The sequence below is a fragment of the Oncorhynchus mykiss genome, chromosome 6, assembly GCF_057628025.1.
Source record: "Oncorhynchus mykiss isolate SJ-2025 chromosome 6, ASM5762802v1, whole genome shotgun sequence".
NCBI classification, from domain to species: domain Eukaryota; kingdom Metazoa; phylum Chordata; class Actinopteri; order Salmoniformes; family Salmonidae; genus Oncorhynchus; species Oncorhynchus mykiss.
In genome coordinates this window covers 2,181,485-2,207,049 of record NC_143027.1, presented here as the reverse complement: position 1 = coordinate 2,207,049, position 25,565 = coordinate 2,181,485, and the positions used below count along the sequence as shown (strand labels likewise).

Here is a 25,565-nt window from a genome sequence, read left to right as displayed (position 1 = left end):
CCATGATGTCAAGCAAAGAGGCACTGAGTCTGAAGGTAGACCTTGAAATGCATCCACAGGGACACCTCCAATTGACTCAAATGATGTAAATTAGCCGATCAGAAGCTTCTAAAGCCATGACGTAATTTTCTGGAATTTTCCAAGCTGTTTAAAGGCACAGTCAACTTAGTGTATGCAAACTTCTGACCCACTGGAATTGTGATACAGTAAATTATAAGTAAAATAATCTGCCTGTAAACAATTGTTGGAAAAATTGCTTATGTCATGCACAAAGTAGATGTCCTAACCGACTTGCCAAAACTATATTTTGTTAACAAGAAATTTGTGGAGTGGTTGAAAAACAAGTTTTAATGACTGCAACCTAAGTGTATCTAAACTTCCGACTTCAACTGCATGTTAAAGAAGGTGGGGCTTAAGCTGCATCCCTGTCTCAACCCACGGCCATGTGAAAAGAAATCTTTCTCTCCCTCTCTCCCTCTTTCCCTCCTCCTGCAGAGCCCTAGCTGAACGGCTTGTTGACAATGAAGTCTCTTGTGATGGTTGTGGCTGGCGTATCTAATTTACATATATCTGACGAGCAGCCTAGGAATTAGCGGTGCTGAGTTCCCCCATGAATAACGCCTCCTTTCTCCCTCCCAGACATCCCCCTGATCCTCTCTGCCATAGTGAAAGAACTTCACATTACCTCAGCTTGGGGCACCAGCTAACTAGCTAACAACTGGTCCAACCAGGCCAGAGAGTTTGGTGTGTTATGTTTATATTTCAGTATAGGGAATCCTAAAATATATGGGGGTGGTACTGGTAAAATATGACCCTATCCTCTCCCCCATATCGTCCCCCCTCATCCTCTCTGGGATGAAGAACCATTTTGGAATCCTTTTTCTAAGAGCGTATGGCCCAGTCCGTTTCTAGGCCCAGTCCGTTTCTAGGCCCAGTCCATTATGTTGTTTACCTTGACTCAACTACAGACTAACTGAAGAGGTTTCCCAGCCGCTGGGTCTAGCATAGCACAGACATGTAGTACACACACGCACACACACACACACACACACACACCCACCCACCCATTGGGCCTAGCATAGCACAGACATGTAGTACACACACACACAGTTGTGTTGTGGCAAGGTAGGGTTGGCATACAGAAGATAGCCCTAGTCCATATTATGGCAAGAACAGCTCAAATAAGCAAAGAGAAACTACAGTCCATCATTACTTTAAGACAATTTCAAGGACTTTGAAAGTTCCCTCAAGTGCAGTCGCAAAAAAACAAGAGCTATGATGAAACTGTCTCTCATGAGGACTGCTACAGGAAAGGAAGACCCAGAGTTACCTCTGCTCTATAGGATAAGTTCAGAGTAACCAGCCTCAGAAATTTCAGTCCAAATAAATGCTTCACAGAGTTCAAGTAACTGACACATCTCAACATCAACTGTTCAGAGGAGACTGTGTGAATCAGGCCTTCATGGTTGAATTGCTGCAAAGAAACCACTACTAAAGGACACCAATAAGAAGAAGACTCTTGCTTGGGCCTAGAAACACGATAAATTGACATTTAGACTGGTGGAAATCTGTCCTTTGGTCTGATGAGTCCAAATTTGAGATGTTTGATTCCAACCGTCGTGTCTTTGTGAGACGCTGTGTGGGTGAACGGATGATCTCCGAATTTGTATTTCCCACCATAAAGCATGGAGAAAGAAGTGTGATGGTGTGGGGGTGCTTTGCTGGTGACACTGTCTGATTTATTTAGAATTCAAGGCACACTTAACCAGCATGGCTACCACAGCATTCCGCAGCGATACGCCATCCCATCTGGTTTGGGCTTAGTGGGACTATCATTTGTTTTTCAACAGGACAATGACCCAACACACCTCCAGGCTGTATAAGGGTTATTTTACCAAGAAGGAGAGTGATGAAATGCTGCATTAGATGACCTGGCCTCCACAATCCCCAATCTCAACCCAATTGAGATGGTTTGGGATAAGTCAGACTGCCGAGTGAAGGAAAAGCAGCCAACAATCAGCATATGTGGGAACTCCTTCAATACTGTTGGAAAAGCATTCCAGGTGAAGCTGGTTGAGAGAATGTCAAGAGTGTACAAAGCTGTCATCAAGGCAAAGGGTGTCTACTTTGAAGAATCCAAAATCTAAAATATATTTTGATTTGTTTAACACTTTTTTGGTTACTACATATGTGTTATATCATAGTTTTGAGGTCTTCACTATTATTCTACAATGTAGAAAATAGTAAAAACAAAGAAAAACCCTTGAATGAGTAGGTGTATCCAAACTTTTGACTGGTACTGTATAAACATGATCACAGTCTTCACAGTTAACAGTTGGTTTAGAGTTTAGGATGCCAGACGTACATTGTCACAGTCGTCACAGTCCGGTAGTCCAGCCTTCTGAATTGATCTCTTGACCTCCAGGGAGAAGTTGTCAAACTCTGGTTTGACCGTCCGGAGCAGCGTGACCGTGTTGAGGGCAGAGTACGCCTGTCGCGCCTCACTGTCGTACCTATCCCCTCGCTTCCACGAGCCGTTGCCTAGGAAACCAAACAGGGAGAGATGAAAAAAAGGTGACATTTTTGACATGTTGAAAAGTTTCTGTCTATAACCATGTAGTGCAGCCCTCGGCATGGAGATATGCATAGTGGGAAGGTCTTTACAAGCATTACAACATGGCCAAGCATTACAACATGGCCAAGCATTACAACATGGTTGTATATATGTAGGGCTGGGAACAACAGAGTATATATGTAGGGAACAACAGAGTATATATGTAGGGCTGGGAACAACAGAGTATATATGTAGGGAACAACAGAGTATATATGTAGGGCTGGGAACAACAGAGTTTATATGTAGGGCTGGGAATAACAGAGGTTATATGTAGGGCTGGGAACAACAGAGTATATATGTAGGGCTGGGAACAACAGAGTATATATGTAGGGAACAACAGAGTATATATGTAGGGCTGGGAACAACAGAGTTTATATGTAGGGCTGGGAACAACAGAGGTTATATGTAGGGCTGGGAACAACAGAGTGTATATGTAGGGCTGGGAACAACAGAGTGTATATGTAGGGCTGGGAACAACAGAGTGTATATGTAGGGCTGGGAACAACATAGTATATATGTTGGGAACAACAGAGTATATATGTAGGGAACAACAGTATATATGTAGGGCTGGGAACAACAGAGTATATATGTAGGGAACAACAGAGTATATATGTAGGTCTGGGAACAACAGAGTTTATATGTGGGGCTGGGAACAACAGAGGTTATATGTAGGGCTGGGAACAACAGAGTATATATGTAGGGAACAACAGAGTATATATGTAGGGCTGGGAACAACAGAGGTTATATGTAGGGCTGGGAACAACAGAGTGTATATGTAGGGCTGGGAACAACAGAGTGTATATGTAGGGCTGGGAACAACAGAGTGTATATGTAGGGAACAACAGAGTATATATGTAGGGCTGGGAACAACAGAGGTTATATGTAGGGCTGGGAACAACAGAGTATATATGTAGGGCTGGGAACAACAGAGTATATATGTAGGGAACAACAGAGTATATATGTAGGGCTGGGAACAACAGAGTTTATATGTAGGGCTGGGAACAACAGAGGTTATATGTAGGGCTGGGAACAACAGAGTGTATATGTAGGGCTGGGAACAACAGAGTGTATATGTAGGGCTGGGAACAACAGAGTATATATGTTGGGAACAACAGAGTATATATGTAGGGAACAACAGAGTATATATGTAGGGCTGGCAACGTTGTGCTGATGTGTATTTTTACCGTAGGACGAGGAGTTGAAGAGTTCAATGTTGAAGAAGATGTAGCTGCCGTTGGTGAGCCTCCTTCTGTGAACCGCTAGCATGATGTCTCGAACAACGTCTGCTCCCGCACACATGATAACAACTGCAAGGAAACGACATGAAGGAAACAGTGTTACAACTCAACCCAGCAACAACAAGACAAGAAGACATGTAGGAAACTGTTACAACTCAACCCAGCTTCAACAAGACGAGAAGACATGGAGGAAACAGTGTTACAACTCAACCCAGCAACAACAAGACGAGAAGACATGGAGGAAACAGTGTTACAACTCAACCCAGCAACAACAACAAGACGAGAAGACATGGAGGAAACAGTGTTACAACTCAACCCAGCAACAACAAGACGAGAAGACATGGAGGAAACAGTGTTACAACTCAACCCAGCAACAACAACAAGACAAGAAGACATGGAGGAAACAGTGTTACAACTCAACCCAGCAACAACAAGACGAGAAGACATGGAGGAAACAGTGTTACAACTCAACCCAGCAACAACAAGACGAGAAGACATGGAGGAAACTGTTACAACTCAACCCAGCAACAACAAGACGAGAAGTACACACAAGATATAGTGTAGGAGACTGTTTCAGAAAACAATGTTCACAGTACAATTGACAAATTCCTTTTCTTGAAGCTGTAATGGAAAGGATGCCTGCATTATCGCTACAGGTTTAATACACCACCCCATCCTCATTTGTCTTGTCTTAAAAGACAAAGCATCTTTGAATGAGCCATCGAAGCACAAAAAAATAAAAAATAATGATCCTGGTGCGATTTAAATTCAAACCCTCCTGCCCTACATGTCTGGTCTGATGCAGTCTTAGGTTACATCCAAAATGGCAATATACTCCCATAGGGCTCTGATCAAAAGAAGTGCACTATGGGGATGAGGTAGGTAGATAGATGGGCTGTTTACAGGTGCAGTGATCTGTGAGCTGCTCTGACAGCTGGTGCTTAAAGCTAGTGAGGGAGATGTGAATCTCCAGCTTCAGAGATTTTTGCAATTCGTTCCAGTCATGGGCAGCAGAGAACTGGAAGGAAAGACGACCAAAGGAGGAATTGGCTTTGGGGGTGACTAGTGAGATATACCTGCTGGAGCGCGTGCTACGAGTGGGTGCTGCTATGGTGACCAGTGAGCTGAGATAAGGTGGGGCTTTATCTAGCAGAGACTTGTAGATAACCTGTAGCCAGTGGGTTTGGCGACGAGTATGAAGCGAGGGCCAACCAACGAGAGCGTACAGGTCGCAATGGTGGGTAGTGTATGGGGCTTTGGTGACAAAACGGATGGCACTGTGATAGACTGCATCCAGTTTGTTGAGTAGAGTGTTGGAGGCTATTTTATAAATGACATCACCGAAGTCGAGGATCGGTAGGATGGTCAGTTTTACGAGGGTATGTTTGGCAGCATGAGTGAAGGATGCTTTGTTGCGATATAGGAAGCCGATTCTATATTTAATTTTGGATTGGAGATGCTTAATGTGAGTCTGGAAGGAGAGTTTACAGTCAAACCAGACACCCAGGTATTTGTATTTGTCCACGTATTCTAAGTCAGAGCCGTCAAGAGTAGTGATGCTGGACAGGCGAGCAGGTGCAGGCAGCGATCGATTGAAAAGCATGCATTTAGTTTTACTTGCGTTTAAGAGCAGTTGGAGGCCACGGAAGGAGAGTTGTATGGCATTGAAGCTCGTCTATAGGTTAGTTAACACAGTGTCCAAGGAGGGGCCAGAAGTATACAGAATGGTGTCGTCTGCTTCGAGGTGGATCAGAGAATCACCAGCAGCAAGAGCAACATCATTGATATATAGAGAGAAAATAGTTGGCCCGAGAATTGAACCCTGTGGAACACCCATAGAGACTGTCAGAGGTCCAGACAACAGGCCCTCCAATTTTACACACTGAACTCTAGCAGAGAAGTAGTTGGTAAACCAGGCGAGGCAATCATTTGAGAAACCAAAGCTGTCGAGTCTGCCAATAAGAATGTTGTGATTGACAGAGTCGAAAGCCTTGGCCAGGTCGATGAATACGGCTGCACAGCAATGTCACTTATCGATGGCGGTTATGATGTCGTTTAAAACCTTGAGCGTGGATGAGGTGCACCCATGACCAGCTCTGAAACCAGATTGCATAGCGGAGAAGGTATGGTGGGATTCGAAATGGTCAGTAATCTGTTTGTTAACTTGGCTTTCGAAGACCTTAGAAAGACAGGGTAGGATAGATATAGGTCTGTAGCAGTTTGGGTCTAGAGTGTCACCCCCTTTGAAGAGGGGGATGACCGCGGCACCTTTCCAATCTTTGGGAATCTCAGACGATACGAAAGAGAGGTTGAACAGGCTAGTAATAGGGGTTGCAACAATTTCAGGCAGATCATTTTAGAAAGAGAGGCTCCAGATTGTCTAGCCCGGCTGATTTGTAGGGGTCCAGATTTTGCAGCTCTTTCAGAACATCGGCTATCTGGATTTGGGTAAAGGAGAAATGCTGGGGGCTTTGGCGGGTTGCTGTGGAGGGTGCCGGGCAGTTGACCGGGGTAGGGATGTGGAAAGCATGGCCAGCCGTAGAGAAATGCTTATTGAAATTCTCAATTATAGCAGATTTATCGGTGGTGACAATGTTTCCTAGCCTCAGAGCAGTGGGCAGCTGGGAGGAGGTGCTCTTATTCTCCATGGACTTTACAGTGTCCCAGAACTTTTTTGAGTTAGTACTACAGGATGCAAATTTCTGTTTGAAAAAGCTTGCCTTAGAAAAGCTAATTGCCTGTGTATATTTGTTCCTAACTTCCCTGAAAAGTTGCATATCACGGGGGCTATTCGATGCTAATGCAGAACGCCACAGGATGTTTTTGTGCTGGTCAAGGGTAGACAGGTCTGGCGTGAACCAAGGACTATATCTATTCCTAGTTCTACATTTTTTGAGATGGGCATGCTTATTTAAGATGGTGAGGAAGGCACTTTTAAAGAATAGCCAGGCATCATCTACCGACAGGATGAGGTCAATGTCATTCCAGGATACCCTGTCCAGGTCGATTAGAAAGGCCTGCTCGCAGAAGTGTTTCAGGGAGAGTTTGACATTGATGAGGGGTGGTCGTTTGGTCGCAGACCCATTACGGATACAGGCAATGAGGCAGTGATCGCTGAGATCTGGATTGAAAACAGAGGTGTATTTGGAGGGTGAATTAGTTAGGATGACATCTATGAGGGTGCCCGTGTTAACTGATTTGGGGTTGTACCTGGTAGGTTCATTGATAATTTGTGTGAGATTGAGGACATCAAGCTTAGTTTGTAGGATGGTCGGGGTGTTAAGCATGTCCCAGTTTAGGTCACCTAGTAGCACGAGCTCAGAAGATAGATGGGGGGCAATCAGTTCACATATAGTATCGAGGGCACAGCTGGGGGCAGAGGGAGGTCTATAGCAAGCGGCAACAGTGAGAGACTTGTTTCTGGAAAGGTGAATATTTAGAAGTAGAAGCTCAAATTGTTTGGGTAGAGTTCTGTATTACTTTCGATCTTTGCAGTAAATTGCAACACCACCCCCTTTGGCAGTTCTATCTTTGCCGGAAAACGTTATAGTTAGCAATGGAGATTTCAGGGTTTTTGGTGGTTTTCCTAAGCCAGGATTCAGACATGGCTAAGACAAATGTCCAGGTAGAGTTCATGATGCCTTTGACCCCATTACATCAAACGTTACACCACCATATTTCTCAGTAGGTATGGGGCTCTTTTCTGCTTATGCCTCCTCATTTCAACAGGTGGAACTAACTTATTTCCATGTATGTGCCATGTGTCACGGGAGGCTGGTGACGGGGAGGACGGCTCATTATAATAGCTGGAATGGAGAGACTGGAATGGTATCGAAACGATGTGTTTGATACCCGTTCCATTTATTCCATTCCAGCTATTATAATGAGCCCGTATTCCTCAATTAATTAATTAATTAATTAATTAATTAATTAATGTGCCTGTTCTGTGTGTGTATGTTTTGTTTTATTAATTTAACCTTTTATTTAACTAAGCAAGTCAGTTAAGAACAAATTCTTATTAAGAATGACAGCCTAACAAAAGGTTAAATTAAAAATAAAAATAAACTGGAATTAAAAATAATAATACATTAAATAAGAAAATAGGACAAAACACACATCACGACAAGAGAGACAACACTACACTACATAAAGAGAGACAACACAACACTACATATTAGAGACCTAGACAACAACATATCAAGGCAGCAACACATGCCAACACAGCATGGTAGCAACACAACATAACATCAACATGGTAGCAACAAAACATGGTAGCAACACAACATAACATCAACATGGTAGCAACAAAACATGGTAGCAACACAACATAACATCAACATGGTAGCAACAAAACATGGTAGCAACACAACATAACATCAACATGGTAGCAACAAAACATGGTAGCAACACAACATAACATCAACATGGTAGCAACAAAACATGGTAGCAACACAACATAACATCAACATGGTAGCAACAAAACATGGTAGCAGCACAAAACAGGGTACAAACATTATTGGGCACAGACAACAGCAAATAAAATCAATCAGAAGCTGAGCAAGCGGGACAATGAGGTGATGAAGAGAAACCAATGTCACAGCTAGAGGCATGAGCCTCCCGCACAGTTGCAATAGTATTATGTGCTGATCATGTAAATGTAACTACATAGTCGACCTACCTACTTCTAGGTGACGATCACGAGGAAAAGGAAGTCAAGTCTTCCCTGGAGACATACCAAGTACCGCAGGCTAAGTAGCCCCACAGTAGCTTCAACCAATTGTCCCTACAAGTACTAAGATTCCATTAATGGCAACACTACACATCACAGCCAGGGGATAACTGTCCTTAGGCTGGTCCCAGATCTGTTAATGGCAACACTACACATCACAGCCAGGGGATAACTGTCCTTAGGCTGGTCGCAGATCTGTCAATGGCAACACTACACTTCACAGCAAGGGGATACCTGTTCTTAGGCTGGTCCCAGATCTGTTAATGGCAACACTACACATGACAGCAAGGGGATACCTGTCCTTAGGCTGGTCCCAGATCTGTTAATGGCAACACTACACATCACAGCCAGGGGATAACTGTCCTTAGGCTGGTCCCAGATCTGTCAATGGCAACACTACACATCACAGCCAGGGGATACCTGGATACAACATAGTTCACAGGGTAACAACGTGTCAAGTTAAATATCTATGGGTGAGGTGGTTATCTCCACTGTAAAAACAGCTGATTCCGAGGTGAATTGAAAACGGCTGATTCCGAGGTGAATTGAAAACGGCTGATTCCGAAGTGAATTGAAAACGGCTGATTCCGAAGTGAATTGAAAACGGCTGATTCCGAAGTGAATTGAAAACGGCTGATTCCGAAGTGAATTGAAAACAGCTGATTCCGAAGTGAATTGAAAACAGCTGAATCTGAAGTGAATTGAAAACGGCTGATTCCGAAGTGAATTGAAAACGGCTGATTCCGAAGTGAATTGAAAACAGCTGATTCCGAAGTGAATTGAAAACGGCTGATTCCGAAGTGAATTGAAAACAGCTGATTCCGAAGTGAATTGAAAACAGCTGAATCTGAAGTGAATTGAAAACGGCTGATTCTGAAGTGAATTGAAAACGGCTGATTCCGAAGTGAATTGAAAACAGCTGATTCCGAAGTGAATTGAAAACAGCTGATTCCGAAGTGAATTGAAAACAGCTGAATCTGAAGTGAATTGAAAACAGCTGATTCCGAAGTGAATTGAAAACAGCTGATTCCGAAAGTGAATTGAAACGGCTGATTCTGAAATTCAATTTGTGATACTGTACCTAGTTGAAATATACGCCAGGTTAGGCAACAGCTCATTGCAGCGTACAGTAGAGAAGGTAGTCCCAGCTCCAACAAACAGAAAACCTGTGCACTAGTTACAGTACATAAGTAAGATACAGTAGGGGACAGTCAGAGAGGGGCTCGGCAGCCCTAGTCCTGACCCAAACATCAACAGAAAACCTGTCTGGTTACTATGGAGCGAGGTTAAAAATACAACCCAACAAAACAGGCACACAAACAAACAACGAGGAGAGGCCAAGGGGGCATTTGGAAAAGGTTTGGAAATAACTCGGGGAGTGTCCCAGCGTTGACCAGCCGTGGTTAACAGGGTTGAGCATCAAATGGCATCCAATCCCCTATATAGTGCACTACTTTGACCAGGGCCCATAGGGCTCTATATAAAAGTATAGGGGTCAAAGTAGTGCACTAAATAAGGAATCGGGGGGCCATTTGGAACACAACCAGAGTCTGCTGAAACATTCCCCTGTCACTGTAGCGCCCGGCTGGTCAGGGGGGGTCCAGAGAGGGGACACACTTCACCTCAGTCCTGCTGACAGCATTACTGGGACAGAGACAACAATACCAGCTCTGTGTCTCCCTGCGTCTGTCTGTCTCCCTGCGTCTGTCTGTCTCCATGTGTCTCCCTGCGACTGTCTGTCTCCATCTGTCTGTCTCCATGTGTCTCCCTGCGTCTGTCTGTCTATGTGTCTCCCTGCGACTGTGCGTCGGTGTCTTCCTGTGTCTGCCTGTTTGCCTCCCTGCCTATGTCTGTCTGTCTCCCTGTCTGTCTGCCTGTATGTCTATCTCCCTGCCTGTCTGTCTGTCTGCATCTCCCTGTCTATCTGTCTGTCTGCATCTCCCTGTCTATCTGTCTGTCTGCATCTCCCTGTCTATCTGTCTGTCTGCATCTCCCTGTCTGTCTGTCTGTCTGCATCTCCCTGTCTATCTGTCTGTCTGTCTGTGCCTGCCTGCCTGCCTAGGGAGCACTGAGCTCAGGAATGCAGAGAAGGGGCGCTACACACGGGCTCTACTTATCGTGGCTCACAGGACGTTTTATGTGTCTCCTTGGCTCATTATAAACATGGTGTTGTGTGAGTGCATTATGCAAATAGGGGAACGACGTTGTGCAAATCTGTAACGCTGCTTGCCTGTCTGCCTGTCTGCCTGTCTGCCTGTCTGCCTGTCTGCCTGACTGCCTGACTGCCTGACTGCCTGACTGCCTGACTGCCTGACTGCCTGTCTGCCTGACTGCTTGACTGCCTGTCTGCCTGACTGTTACTACTGAGATGCTGAGAATGCTGCTGTGGGCAGAGGCAGAAAGAAGAGGAGAGAACAAGTATAGGAGGAGAGAAGGAGTGGAGGAGAGAGTGGAGTGAGGAGGAGGAGAGAAGGAGTGGATGAGAGAGTGGAGTGAGGAGGAGGAGGAGAGAAGGAGTGTATGAGAGAGTGGAGTGAGAAGAGAGTGGAGTGAGGAGGAGAAAAGGAGTGGAGGAGAGAGTGGAGTGAGGAGGAGGAGTGGAGGAGTGGAGGAGAGAGTGGAGTGAGGAGGAGGAGTGGAGGAGAGAGTGGAGTGAGGAGGAGGAGAGAAGGGGTGGATGAGAGAGTGGAGTGAGGAGGAGGAGAGAAGGAGTGGATGAGAGAGTGGAGTGGAGGAGAGAAGGAGTGGGGAGGAGGAGAGAAGGAGTGGATGAAAGAGTGGAGTGGAGGAGAGAGTGGAGTGAGGAGGAGGAGAGAAGGAGTGGAGGAGAGAGTGGAGTGGAGGAGAGAAGGAGTGGAGGAGAGAGTGGAGTGAGGAGGAGAGAATGAGTGGATGAAAGAGTAGAGTGGAGGAGAGAGTGGAGTGAGGAGGAGGAGAGAAGGAGTGGAGGAGCGAGGAGGAGGAGAGAAGGAGTGGATGAGAGAGTGGAGTGGAGGAGAGAAGGAGTGGAGGAGCGAGTGGAGTGAGGAGGAGGCGAGAAGGAGTGGATGAGAGAGTGGAGTGAGGAGAGAAGGAGTGGAGGAGAGAGTGGAGTGAGGAGGAGGAGTGCAGGAGAGAGTGGAGTGAGGAGGAGGAGTGCAGGAGAGAGTGGAGTGAGGAGGAGGAGAGAAGGAGTGGATGAGAGAGTGGAGGAGGGAAGGAGTGGAGGAGAGAAGGAGTGGATGAGAGAGTGGTGTGAGGAGGAGGAGAGAAGAAGTGGATGAGAGAGTGGAGTGGAGAGAAAGAGTGGAGGAGAGAAGGAGTGGAGGAGAGAAGGAGTGGATGAGAGAGTGGTGTGAGGAGGAGGAGAGAAGGAGTGGAGGAAAGAGTGGAGGAGAGAGTGGAGTGAGGAGGAGGAGTGGAGGAGAGAGTGGAGTGAGGAGGAGAGAAGGAGTGGAGGAGAGAGTGGAGTGAGGAGGAGGAGTGGAGGAGAGAGTGGAGTGAGGAGGAGGAGTGGAGGAGTGGATGAGAGAAGGAGTGGAGTAGAGGAGTTCAGTGATTTAGCTTATTATGTTGATGCCCATACATTTTCCGGGTAGAATAAACCTCTTTAGAATGGCATGGCAGTCAAAGCTTTGTATTTATTTTCAGTAGTACTAATTACCCCACCGAAGACATGTTTAAAAAAGCATACTTGGTCAAAAGAGACTTTAACTGGACAAATAAAACTCATAGAATAAACAGCAAAGCTTTACATCTTCCAGAGACCGAGGGTGGTTTTACACCTTCCAGAGACCGAGGGTGGTTTTAACCTTTCAGAAACTGAGGGTGGTTTTACATCTTCCTAAGACTGAGACTGGGGTGGTTTTAACGTTCCAGAGACCGAGGGTAGTTTTAATATTCCAGACACTGAGGGTGGTTTTAACGTTCCAGAGACTGAGGGTGGTTTTAATGTTCCAGAGACCGAGGGTGGTTTTAACGTTCCAGACACTGAGGGTGGTTTTAACGTTCCAGAGACTGAGACTGGGGTGGTTTTAACGTTCCAGACACCGAGGGTGGTTTTACACCTTCCTAAGACTGAGACTGGGGTGGTTTTAACGTTCCAGAGACCGAGGGTGGTTTTAACGTTCCAGAGACCGAGGGTGGTTTTAACGTTCCAGAGACTGATGGTGGTTTTAACGTTCCAGAGACTAAGGGTGGTTTTAACATTCCAGAGACTGAGGGTGGTTTTAACGTTCCAGAGACTAAGGGTGGTTTTAATGTTCCAGAGACTGAGGGTGGTTTTAACGTTCCAGAGACTGAGGGTGGTTTTAACATTCCAGAGACTGAGAGTGGTTTTAACGTTCCAGAGACTAAGGGTGGTTTTAATGTTCCAGAGACTGAGGGTGGTTTTAACGTTCCAGAGACTGAGGGTGGTTTTAACGTTCCAGAGACTAAGGGTGGTTTTAATGTTCCAGACACTGAGGGTGGTTTTAATGTTCCAGAGACTGATGGTGGTTTTAACGTTCCAGAGACTGAGGGTGGTTTTAACATTCCAGAGACTGAGGGTGGTTTTAACATTCCAGAGACCGAGGGTAGTTTTAACGTTCCAGAGACTGAGGGTGGTTTTAACATTCCAGAGACTGAGGGTGGTTTTAACATTCCAGAGACCGAGGGTAGTTTTAACGTTCCAGAGACTGAGGGTGGTTTTAACATTCCAGACACTGAGGGTGGTTTTAATGTTCCAGAGACTGATGGTGGTTTTAACGTTCCAGAGACTGAGGGTGGTTTTAACATTCCAGAGACTGATGGTGGTTTTAACGTTCCAGACACTGAGGGTGGTTTTAACATTCCAGAGACCGAGGGTAGTTTTAACGTTCCAGAGACTGAGGGTGGTTTTAACGTTCCAGAGACTGAGAGTGGTTTTAACATTCCAGACATGTAATTGTATCAACTCACCACCCAGGTATTATACTTACGACAAAGAGGAACAATGGGTACATATTGAAGATGCTCATGCTCATCCCCAGAATATTTTTACGTGTCTGTTTTCACAGGATAAAGCTGAGAACATTAACAACTTAATAGGTCAGAAAATTATAACAATAATGAAGAAAATGAAACTTATTCTACAAGAACCAATATCACTCCCTAGAAACACAACCATATGGAACAATTATTGTCAGAATTCACCAATAAATTGTTCCACATGGAAAACTAAAGGCATAGAAACTGTAAATGACTTGGTAACGGGGGATACATTATTTCCATGAAAGAATTCATTTTGGACTGACTAATCTAGATGGTTTCAAAATACATACAACTTTTTTTTTTTTAAGTTACATATCACGAAATTTCAATTTGAAATCTTTTGAACATCAGAGCAACCTTGAGGGAATCTTATTTGAGTCAGACACAGGATGTTCATACGATACATCAGATTTAAAAATAACCGATGTAGGGACAAGATGGAGGGGAAGTTGGAGCGTAACAAACAAAATGACAATTTATGAAAATGTAAACTAATGTATTATACAAGATACAAAATTCAGACCCACAGAATGGGTCATATGGACACCAACACATTGAGACATTATTTCACTATATTAGAGGATAAGTTAACCATTCTAACGATACCTGTCAAGCCCTGACCATAGAGAGCCTTTGAGAGTAGGTCAGGGCGTGACTGGTGGGATATTCTAGTTTATTATTATTGCTATGTGGGGTTCTAGGTTTAATTTTCTATGTTGGTGATTTGTATGATTCCCAATTAGAGGCAGCTGATAATCGTTGTATCTAATTGGGGATCATATTTCGGTAGCATTTGTCCCGCCTGTGTTTGTGGGATATTATTTTGTTTTGTGCACCACATAGTCACGTTTCGTTGTTAGTTTATTGATTTATTGTTTTTTGCTAAGTTTGACTTTAATAAATATTATGTGGAACTCAACATCCGCTGTGCCTTGGTCAGTCTCTCCACACGTACGTGACAATACCGTTTTACAGTATCTCTCAACTCTACTAAAAACGGGAGTATCAGTGAACACTGATTCTGAAAATGAATGCTCAGTTTGTTGTGCACGGCCTTGAGCAAGAACCACTATCAGCACTGTAGCCAAAGACTGTTATACCAGCTGTCTAGTCTGTTGTGTTTTATAAAAAAATGTGCAATAAGCACAAAACGCAATTATATAAGGAATACACTGCATTTCAAACAATCAGCAATAATCTAATGAATTCAGGGCTTGTGCTATTATATTGAGGCTGAATATAAGCCTTCCACAACCATCGGGGCGGCAGGGTAGCCTAGTGGTTAGAGCGTTGGACTAGTAACCGGAAGGTTGCAAGTTCTTATCCCCGAGCTGACAAGGTACAAATCTGTCGTTCTGCCCCTGAACAGGCAGTTAACCCACTGTTCCTAGGCCTTCATTGAAAATAAGAATTTGTTCTTAACTGACTTGCCTAGTTAAATAAAGGTGAAATAAAAAATAAAAATAAGACCCACTAATAATTGAATTAGGTTATTTAAAAAACATATATGTTTCATCGAGATACAGTATAGTGTGAATCAGCCATCATTTTAAAAAAAAATCAAGATATGTTTTTAGGCCAAATCGCCCTAAAACGACGTACTGCAAAAACCTGAGAACTTTAAACAAATGCCACTTTAAATAATGCCACATTAAATAATGCCACTTTAAATAATGCCACTTTAAACAAATGGCACTTTAAATAATGCCACATGAATAATGTTTACAAATCTTTCATTACTCATAACACATGTATATACTGTATTTTATACCATCTACTGCACCTTGCCGATGCCGCTCGGCCATCGCTCATCCATATACTTAAATGTACATATTCTCATTCACCCCTTTAGATTTGTGTGTATAAAGTAGTTGTTGGGGAATTGTTAGATTACCTGATAGATATTACTGCACCGTTGGAACTAGAAGCACAAGCATTTCGCTACCCTCACATTAACATCTGCTAACCATGTGTATGTGACCAATAACATCTGCTAACCATGTGTATGTGACCAATAACATCTGCTAACCATGTGTATGTGACCAATAACATCTGCTAACCATGTGTATGTGACCAATAACATCTGCTAACCATGTGTATGTGACCAATACAATTTGATTTGAATTCCAAGTCATCGGGCTACAGGATTTAAGGTGATGCTACTGTGCATCTGGAATCATGAAGTAACCAAAAATAAGTGTTAAACAAATCCAAATATGTTACATTTGAGACTCTTCAAATAGCCTTTGCCTTGATGACAGCTTAGAACACACCATTCTCTCAACCAGCTTCACCTGGAATGCTTTTCCTACAGTCTTGAAGGAGTTCCCACATATGCTGAGCACTTGTTGGCTGCTTTTCCTTCAATCTGCGGTCCAACTCATCCCAAACCATCTCAATTGGGTTGAGGTCGGGTGATTGTGGAGGCCAGGTCATCTGATGCAGCACTCCGTCTCTCTTCTTCTTGGTCGAATGGCCCTTACACAGCCTGGGGGTGTGTTGGGTCATTGTCCTGTTGAAAAATAAATGATAGTCCTACTAAGCCCAAACCAGATGGGATGGTGTATCTCTGCTGAATGCTGTGGTAGCCATGCTGGTTAAGTGTGCCTTGAATTCTAAATAAATCACAGACAGTATCACCAGCAAAGCACCCCCACACCATCATACCTCCTCTTCCATGCTTCACGGTGGGAAATACACATGCAGAGATCATCCAATCACCCACACAATGTCTCACAAAGACACGGCGGTTGGAACTAAAAATCTTAAATATGGACTCATCAGACCAAAGGACAGAACTGCAGAATGCTGTGGTAGTCATGCTGGTTAAGTGTGCCTTGAATTCTAAATAAAACACTGACAGTGTCACCAGCAGATCAAAGGACAGATTTCCACCGGTCTAATGTCCATTGCTCGTGTTTCTTGGCCCAAGCAAGTCTCTTCTTATTGGTGTCCTTTAGTAGTGGTTTCTTTACAGAAATTCGACCATGAAGGCCTGATTCACGCAGTCTCCTCGGAACAGGTGATGTTGAGATGTGTCTGTTACTTGAACTCTATTTGGGCTGCAATTTCTGAGGCTGGTAACTCTAATGAACTTATCCTCTGCAGCAGAGGTAACTCTGGGTCTTCCTTTCCTGTGGCTGTCCTCATGAGAGCCAGTTTCAACATAGTGCTTGGTGGTTTTTGAGACTGCACTTGAAGAAACTTTCAAAGTTCTCCGTATTGACTGACCTTCATGTCTTAAAGTAATGGACTGTCATTTCTCTTTGCTTATTTGAGCTATCTTCTGTATACCACCCCTACCTTGTCACAACATAACTGATTGGCACATACAAAAATAAGAAATTCTACAAGTTAACTTAAGAAGGCACACTTGTTAATTGAAATGCATTCCAGGTGACTACCTAATGAAGCTGGTTGTGAGAATGTCAAGAATGTGCAATGCTGTCATAAAGGCAAAGACATTCAAATGTACTTGTCCTCTTGCTTAGTTATGCACCGGGGCCTCCCACTCCTCTTCTATTCTAGTTAGAGCCAGTTTGTGCTGTTCTGTGGTGAAGGGAGTAGTACACAGCGTTGTACGAGATCTTCTGTTTCTTGGCAATTTCTTGCATGGAATAGCCTTCATTTCTCAGAAGAAGAATAGACTGACGAGTTTCAGAAGAAAGGTCTTTGTTTGTGGCCATTTTGAGCCTGTAATCAAATCCACAAATGCTGATGCTCCAGATACTCAACTAGTCTAAAGAAGGCTAGTTTTATTGCTTCTTTAAAATCAGTACAACAGTTTTCAGCTGTACTAACATAATTGCAAAAGGGTTTTCTAGTGATCAATTAGCCTTTTAAAATGATAGACTTGGATTAGCTAACACAATGTGTCATTGGAACACAGGAGTGATGGTTGCTGATAAATGGGCCTCTGTACACCTATGTAGATATTTTTTAAATCAGCCGTTTTCAGCTACAATAGTAATTTACAACATTAACAATGTCTACACTGTATTTCTGATCAATTTTATGTTATTTTAAATGGACAAAAAAAAGTGTTTTTCTTTCAAAAACAAGGACATTTCTAAGTGACCCCAAACTGTTGAACGGTATATTTGATTAAAACACATAGATTATTAGAACAAGATTTTTATTTTTTGTCGGGGACAGCCCTGATAAGACAACATAGAACCGTCCGTCCGTCCAACCATCCAGTTATCCACCCATCTACCCAGCTCTCCACCCTTCTGCCCATCCCTCTGCCCAGTGCCAATGAAATGAGATCTGACTGAATAGTGATTATTTTTCAGAACAGAGGAGGGTGGAATGGCTGGCCATCTCCCAGAGCTCTGCAGCAGAGAGACAATGGATCGTTTTGACAGCAGGCAGATATGTTGACACCTGGGCTGTTCCAAAGGAAACAGTGGGCACAGCCACTGACGGAGCTGAGGGGAGCTGCCATTGGGAGAGAGTGGGGCAGGCAGGCGGGCAGGGGGCACAGGAGGGCAGGTGTTGTCTTTGGCAAAGAGTGATGGGGGAGAGTTTCACCACAGCATAATGTGATTGGCAGTGGAGAAATAGAATATTTGTGTGTATAGCTCCAACAGTATTGGGACAGTGACACGTTTTGTTGTTTTGGCTCAGTACTCCAGCACTTTGGATTTGAGATTATACAATGACTAGGAGGTTAAAGTGCAGACTGTCAGCTTCAGTGGCAATTCCAGTATGTAAATCTTGGTGGTGCAAAAAAATGATGTAGCTGCATGCCAACAAAGCCACTACACAACACTAAATAATACATTAATTGCACTATAACGGTGACAAACGGTGCCCACAAACTGTTAGGGCCTACATAAAGCTGTCCCAACAGCAGAGTCCCAACAGCAGTCCCAACACCTTACCACTGCTACACCTGGCTATCAGCAGAGCCTAGTCTGGCAGCCAACAGTTAACTCAGCCTCATTTACTTTCTTTAAAAAAAAACATGGCTGATATTGGCGGATGGACAAACTATGGCATAAGGGGACGACAAGCGGATAAGAGACAATCAGTAATTTAGACTAAGACATTAATAAGCGAGCTAGGAGGGACGTAGTCAATATAACTGTTTGTTTAGCAGTTTTGAAACGTAGAGCGACAGAATTCAGAACATGGGCCATTCTTACAGTGTTCTCCCTGTACACCAAGTCAGACCTGTAAGATAAATAAAGAGGGCATATAAGCAGACAATGAAAGCTCTTACAATATTCAATGATTACATTTCTCAAAAACAGGTTATAGGCTACATGTGCACCACCAAGTCAGAACAGTAGGCTAAGTTATGAGAGGGGAAAGTTTAATTGTCAGAATAATATTAGAGAGAATTATTTATTTCAACTTTACATTTCTTTCATCACATTCCCAGTGGGTCAGAAGTTTACATACACTCAATTAGTAATTGGTAGCATTGCCTGAAATTGTTTCACTTGGGTCAAACATTAAGGCTAGCCTTCCACAAGCTTCCCACAATAAGTTGAGTGAATTTTGGCCCATTCCTCCTGACAGAGCTGGTGTAACTGAGTCAGGTTTGTAGGCCTCCTTGCTCGCACGCACTCTTTCAGTTCTGCCCATACATTTTCTATAGGATTGAGGTCAGGGCCTTGTGATGGCCCCTCCAATACCTTGAATTTGTTGACCTTAAGCCATTTTGCCTCAACCCATTTGTGACCAGCCTTTAACTTCCTGACTGATGTCTTGAAATGTTGCTTCAATATATCCACATAATTTCCTATACTCATGATGCCATCTATTTTGTGAAGTGCACCAGTCCCTCCTGCAGCAAAGCACCCCCACAACATGATGCTGCCACCCCCGTGCTTCACGGTTGGGATGGTGCTCTTTGGCTTGCAAGCCTCCCCCTTTTTCCTCCAAACATAACGATGGTAATTATGGCCAAACAGTTCTGTTTTTGTTTCATCAGACCAGAGGACATTTCTCAGAAAAGTACGATCTTTGTCACCATGTGCATTTGCAAACTGTAGTCTGGTTTTTATGGAGGTTTTGTAGCAGTGGCTTCTTCCTTGCTGAGCGGCCTTTCAGGTTATGTCGATATAGGCCTCGTTTTACTGTGGATATAGATACTTGTGTACCTGTTTCCTCCAGCATCTTCACAAAGTCCTTTGCTGTTGTTCTGGGATTGATTTGCACTTTTCGCACCAAAGTACGTTCATCTCTAGGAGACAGAACGCGTCTCCTTCCTGAGTGGTATGATGGCTGCGTGGTCCCATGGTGTTTATACTTGCGTACTATTGTTTGTACAGATGAACGTGGTACCTTCAGGCGTTTGGAAATTGCTCCCAGGGATGAACCAAACTTGTGGAGGTCTACAATTTATTTTCTGAGGTCTTGGCCGATTTCTTTTGATTTTCCCATGATGTCAAGCAAAGAGGCACTGAGTTTGAAGGTAGGCCTTGAAATAAATCCACAGGTACACCTCCAATGGACTCAAATGATGTCAATTAGCCTATCAGAAGCTTTTAAAAGCCATGACATAATTTTCTGGAATTTTCAAAGCTGTTTAAAGGCACAGTCAACTTAGTGTATGTAAACTTCTGACCCACTGGAATTGTGATACAGTGAATGATAAGTGAAATAATCTGTCTGAAAACAATTGTTGGAAAAATTACTTGTGTCATGCACACAGAAGATGTCCTAACCAACTTGCCAAAACTATAGAAATTTGTGAAGTGGTTGAAAAATTAGTTTTAATGACTCCATTAAGATTAGATTCTTTAACGATTATGTAAACTTCAGACAATAACTGCATGTATGCACATGTATGTATGCATGTGTGCATGTGTGTGTGGGCATTAGTTAGGGGCATGAAGTGTTCCAGCTATAAAGGGAGGGAGGAAGGAACAGCCATCTGAAAAGGAGGGAAAACCCATCTCACCCCTCTGTGACAACATACAGAGCAGGAGGGAGGGAGGAAGGAACAGCCATCTGAAAAGGAGGGAAAACCCATCTCACCCCTCTGTGACAACATACAGAGCAGGAGGGAGGGAGGGAGGGAGGGAGGAACAGCCATCTGAAAAGGAGGGGAAACCCATCTCACCCCTCTGTGACAACACACAGAGGGGGAGGGAGGGAGGAACAGCCATCTGAAAAGGAGGGGAAACCCATCTCACCCCTCTGTGACAACATACAGAGCAGGAGGGAGGGAGGAACAGCCATCTGAAAAGGAGGGAAGACCCATTTCACCCCTCTGTGACAACACACAGAGGGGGAGGGAGATCACTCTCTCCTCATATCACAGCAACAGTGTCCTGAGACAAAGGCCACTCTCCACACAGTACAGTGGAAGCTAAATCATGTAGTAATTCAATAGTAGCAAGAATGGACCCATCATGGGTTTGAGTAGGCCCAGTACTGTTGGCCCAGTAGCCTATTGTAAATAGTGCAGTAGGCCCAGCAGCCTATTATACATAGCAGTCGGCCCAGTGCAGTCGGCCCAGAGCAGTTGGCCCAGTAGCCTATTGTAAATAGTGCAGTAGGCCCAGCAGCCTATTATACATAGCAGTCAGCCCAGTGCAGTCGGCCCAGTGCAGTTGGCCCAGTAGCCTATTGTAAATAGTACAGTAGGCCCAGCAGCCTATTATACATAGCAGTCGGCCCAGTGCAGTCGGCCCAGTGCAGTTGGCCCAGTGCAGTTGGCCCAGCAGCCTACAGCATTATGTGCTATTGAAGTAAGCAAGAAGTAAATTCCACAAACACTTTAATTTATACTAGATTTAACATGTTGGAGATAATGTATTCTTCACATAGCTGTAAATATTTGGCATATTTCCGCCCATATTCTGAATAACTTCCTCCCATATTGGACATTGGGCAGCAGAAAAGCCATTCAGTGGCTTCAGAAAGTCTTCATACCCATTGACATATTACACATTTTGTTCTATTATTATTTTGTTGTATTACATCCTTAATTCACCCATCTTTTTCCTCTCACAAAGTCAAAATATGTTTTTAGATTTGTAGTAAATCTATTGAAAATTACATACAGAAAAATCCAATTTACAAAATGATTCACACCCCTTAGTCAATACTTTGTAGAAGCACCTTTGGCAGCGATTACAGCTGTGAGTCTTTCTGGGTAAGTCTCTAAGAGCTGTGAGTCTTTCTGGGTAAGTCTCTAAGAGCGATTACAGCTGTGAGTCTTTCTGGGTAAGTCTCTAAGAGCTGTGAGTCTTTCTGGGTAAGTCTCTAAGAGCGATTACAGCTGTGAGGCTTTCTGGGTAAGTCTCTAAGAGCTGTGAGTCTTTCTGGGTAAGTCTCTAAGAGTGATTACAGCTGTGAGTCTTTCTGGGTAAGTCTCTATGAGTGATTACAGCTGTGAGTCTTTCTGGGTAAGTCTCTAAGAGTGATTACAGCTGTGAGTCTTTCTGGGTAAGTCTCTAAGAGCTGTGAGTCTTTCTGGGTAAGTCTCTATGAGTGATTACAGCTGTGAGTCTTTCTGGGTAAGTCTCTAAGATCTGTGAGTCTTTCTGGGTAAGTCTCTATGAGTGATTACAGCTGTGAGTCTTTCTGGGTAAGTCTCTAAGAGTGATTACAGCTGTGAATCTTTCTGGGTAAGTCTCTAAGAGCTTTGCACACCTGGATTGTACAATATTCTGACATTCTTTTCAAAATTCATCGAGCTCTGTCAAGTTGGATGTTGATCATTGCTAGACAGCCATTTTCAAGTCTTGCCATAAATTTTCACTCCAATTTAAGTCAAAACTGTAACTAGGCCACTCGGGAACGTTCAATGTCATCTCTGTAAACAACTCCATTGTATATTTGGTCTTGTGTTTTAGGTTATTGTCCTGCTAAAAGGTGAATTAGTCTCCCAGTGTCTGTTGGAAAGCAGACTGAACCAGGTTTTACTCTCTGATTTTTCCCATCTTAGCTCAATTCCGTTTATTTTTATCCTAAAATACTCCCTTGTTATTCCCAATGACAAGCATACCCATAACATGACGCAGCCACCGCCGTGCTTGAAGATATGAAGAGTGGTACTCAGTGATGTGTTGTGTTGGATTTGCCCCAAGTATAACACTTTGTGTTCAGAACATAAAGTTAATTTCTTTGCCACATTTTTTCCCGGTAATACTTTAGTGCCTTATTGCAAACAGGATGCATGTTTTGGAATATTTCTATTCTGTACAGGTTTCCTTCTTTTCACTCTGTCAATTAGGTTAGTATTGTGGAGTAACTACAATGTTGTTGATCCATCCTCAGTTTTCTATCACAGCCATTAAACTCTGTAACAGTTTTAAAGTCATCATTGGCCCAATGGTCAAATCCCTGAGTGATTTTCTTCCTCTCCGGCAACTGAGTTGAAGGACTGAAGGACACCGGAAGGAAACCTGTATCTTTGTAGTGACTGGGTGTATTGATACACCATCCAAAGTGTCATTAATAACTTCACAATGCTCAAAGGGATATTCAATGTCTGTTTTCTTCTCAATTTTTACCCATCTACCAATAGGTGCCCTTCTTTGTGAGGCATTGGAAAACCTCCCTGGTCTTTGTGGTTGAATCTGTGTTTGAAATTCCCTGCTCGACTGACTGACCTTACAGATAATTGAATGTGTGTGGTACAGAGATGAGGTAGTCATTCAAAAGTCATGTTAAACACTATTATTGTACACGGAGTGAGTCCATGCAACTTATTAGGCAACTTGTTAAGCATATTTTTACTCCTGAACGTATTTAGGCTTGCCATAACAAAGGGGTTGAATACTTATTGACTCATTACATTTCAGCTTTTCATTTTGAATACATTTGTAAAAAATGTCTTAAACATAATATGGGGTATTGTGACTCAATCTCAATTTCATCAATTGTATTTTCAGGCGGTAACAACAAAATGTGGAAAAAAATAAACGGGTGTGAACGAACGCGAACATTTTAAGTGCAATAAGTATAATGAGTGTGTAGGCAGCGTGTGTAGATGGGGCTCCAGTTGAACATTTCTGCCATTTACGCTATACAATGGGACAGTGTACAGACTTTTCTCAGTACAGAAGCCTACCTTCACTCTCGTAGATGTAGTTGATGATGTCATCTGCGTTCAGGCCCTCTTCTTTAGTGTTGATCGCTATGTGTACGGTCTGATATTCCTCCATGAGTTTAAGGTGCACCCCTTCCAGAGTGAAGTAACAATTTCTCTCCTCTTTGTCGTCATCGAAGATCAGCAGCGCGTCTTTCCAGTTGAAGTGACGGAACATCGCCGAGAATGTTTCTGCCATTTTCAGGTAAGACGGGGAGATTCGGGTCAGGTGAGAGTATTCTTTCTCCTTGTCACTAAAACCGCTGGCCAGAGCACCTGTCGATATTACCGGGATGTTCCAGTGAGATGCCATCCTTACCACCGGCGCCGCGGCGTATTCACACACCGGACCGAGAACCAAGTCCGGCTTCTTCTCGCAGGAGCGGTCCACCAGGGAGAAGAGCGCATCATTGCCACAGTTAGAATCCTCATAGCGCAAATTAAAGTTAAATCCGGAATACACACCGCCTCCGATTTTCAACCTCTGCTTTGCATACTCTATTGCCGGGGCCACTCTTGCTATTGAGAACATATAAGAGTTATTTTTTGGCAACATCACCAATACTTCGATGTCCTCAATCACTGTTGCACTTGTCCGGCCAGGTAACAACCCCAGCCAAATGTACAAACACACTGAAATGTAACATGGCATGATGCAACTTTAAAAGTTATGCTTTGTCTATAATCATGAATAAATGTTTATCTCGCTCTCCAAGTCAACTGCGTCCCTGGAACCGCAGACTTCCGAGTACACAGGTAAATAGGCAAATACCAATGTGGAGTCTTCCAAAATAAATAATCTATATTAAGTAACCTTTTTCTTTGAATGAATGAAATACAAATTCTAAATGTATGAAGTGTATGCTCCTGCACAGAGAGTCTCCTGCAACCTCCTCAACTGATGGAAGTATCCCCTCTGTTTTGCTAACTAATTCTCCTGTTTCTCTGGTCATTCCTCTTGTTTAAATATGGTAACTGCCCAGACAGCTACCACACACGCTGGCTGAGGGGGGGGGAGGGATTTCGAAGCATCTTTTCATTATTATTCCTGCGTCATCCCTGTACAACACACCTCTTTCTTAAAGCTACAGGTCCTTATTTTTTCTCCTTTTTTTTTAATAATTAGAGAAAATAATTGTTCGTTTTACCACATTGGCAGAGACTGAATGCACTGGGATGCATTGCCTCATATACAATAAACGGTGTGCAATTATTATTATTTTTAATTTAAAGAGAAAGATAAATAGATTTGATTTGATAAATAAAACTGTAGGGAAAGTTTCAAGAACAATGTTTTCTTTTGCTATTTAAAAAAAAACACGAGTCTAAGCTGTTTTGAGCTACACAATGCAATATAATATACAGTATAGTAGAGTGTAGCGCATATATATCTTGTATTAATAGACTAAATACCTTTAACTTACCTGATCAATTTACCTTTAAGCATATGGCACATGAATAGGCCAACTGAACATTATACAGATCCACATTTTTGATTCATTTTGCTTTTAGACACCCCACTAAACATATTCTGTACTAGAATCTTGCCGAGTGTTCCAAAGTGAACGACAGCAGCAGAATGAACGATCAACCTCTAGTTCTGCGTGAGGATACTCTGCATGGGAGGGGGAGAAAAAAACCTGCTATAGACTGCCACCTAGTGGCCACAGCCAACATAGACTGTTCTATAGTAAAGAAGTAGGCCTGTTGAGGAGGGTTTTAGTTCACTATATATTAATGCCTATACTGTGCAGGCGATTTTAAGCAAAAAAATGATCTGTTTAATAACACTAGACTGTACCTAGTAAACCTAGCTCACTGATTTGTTTAATACCACTAGACTGTACCTAGTAAACCTAGCTCACTGATTTGTTTAATAACACTAGACTGTACCTAGTAAACCTAGCTCACTGATTTGTTTAATAACACTAGACTGTA

General features: G+C 43.3%; 1 protein-coding gene across 1 annotated transcript in view; it reads right to left on the bottom strand.

The window, feature by feature from the left end:
- LOC110525063 (atrial natriuretic peptide receptor 3) overlaps nucleotides 1-25,202 on the bottom strand; it is a 69,875-nt gene extending 44,673 nt beyond the window's left edge. Inside the window, exons 1-3 of the mRNA XM_036979197.2 lie at nucleotides 23,610-25,202; nucleotides 3,799-3,921; nucleotides 2,366-2,541 (exon numbers count right to left, since the gene is read on the bottom strand). Of these exons, the coding sequence (XP_036835092.2) occupies nucleotides 2,366-2,541; nucleotides 3,799-3,921; nucleotides 23,610-24,279 (969 nt within the window). The 5' untranslated portion in view covers nucleotides 24,280-25,202. The remainder of the gene's footprint in view (nucleotides 1-2,365; nucleotides 2,542-3,798; nucleotides 3,922-23,609) is intronic.
- Between the last annotated feature and the right edge of the window lie 363 nt (nucleotides 25,203-25,565).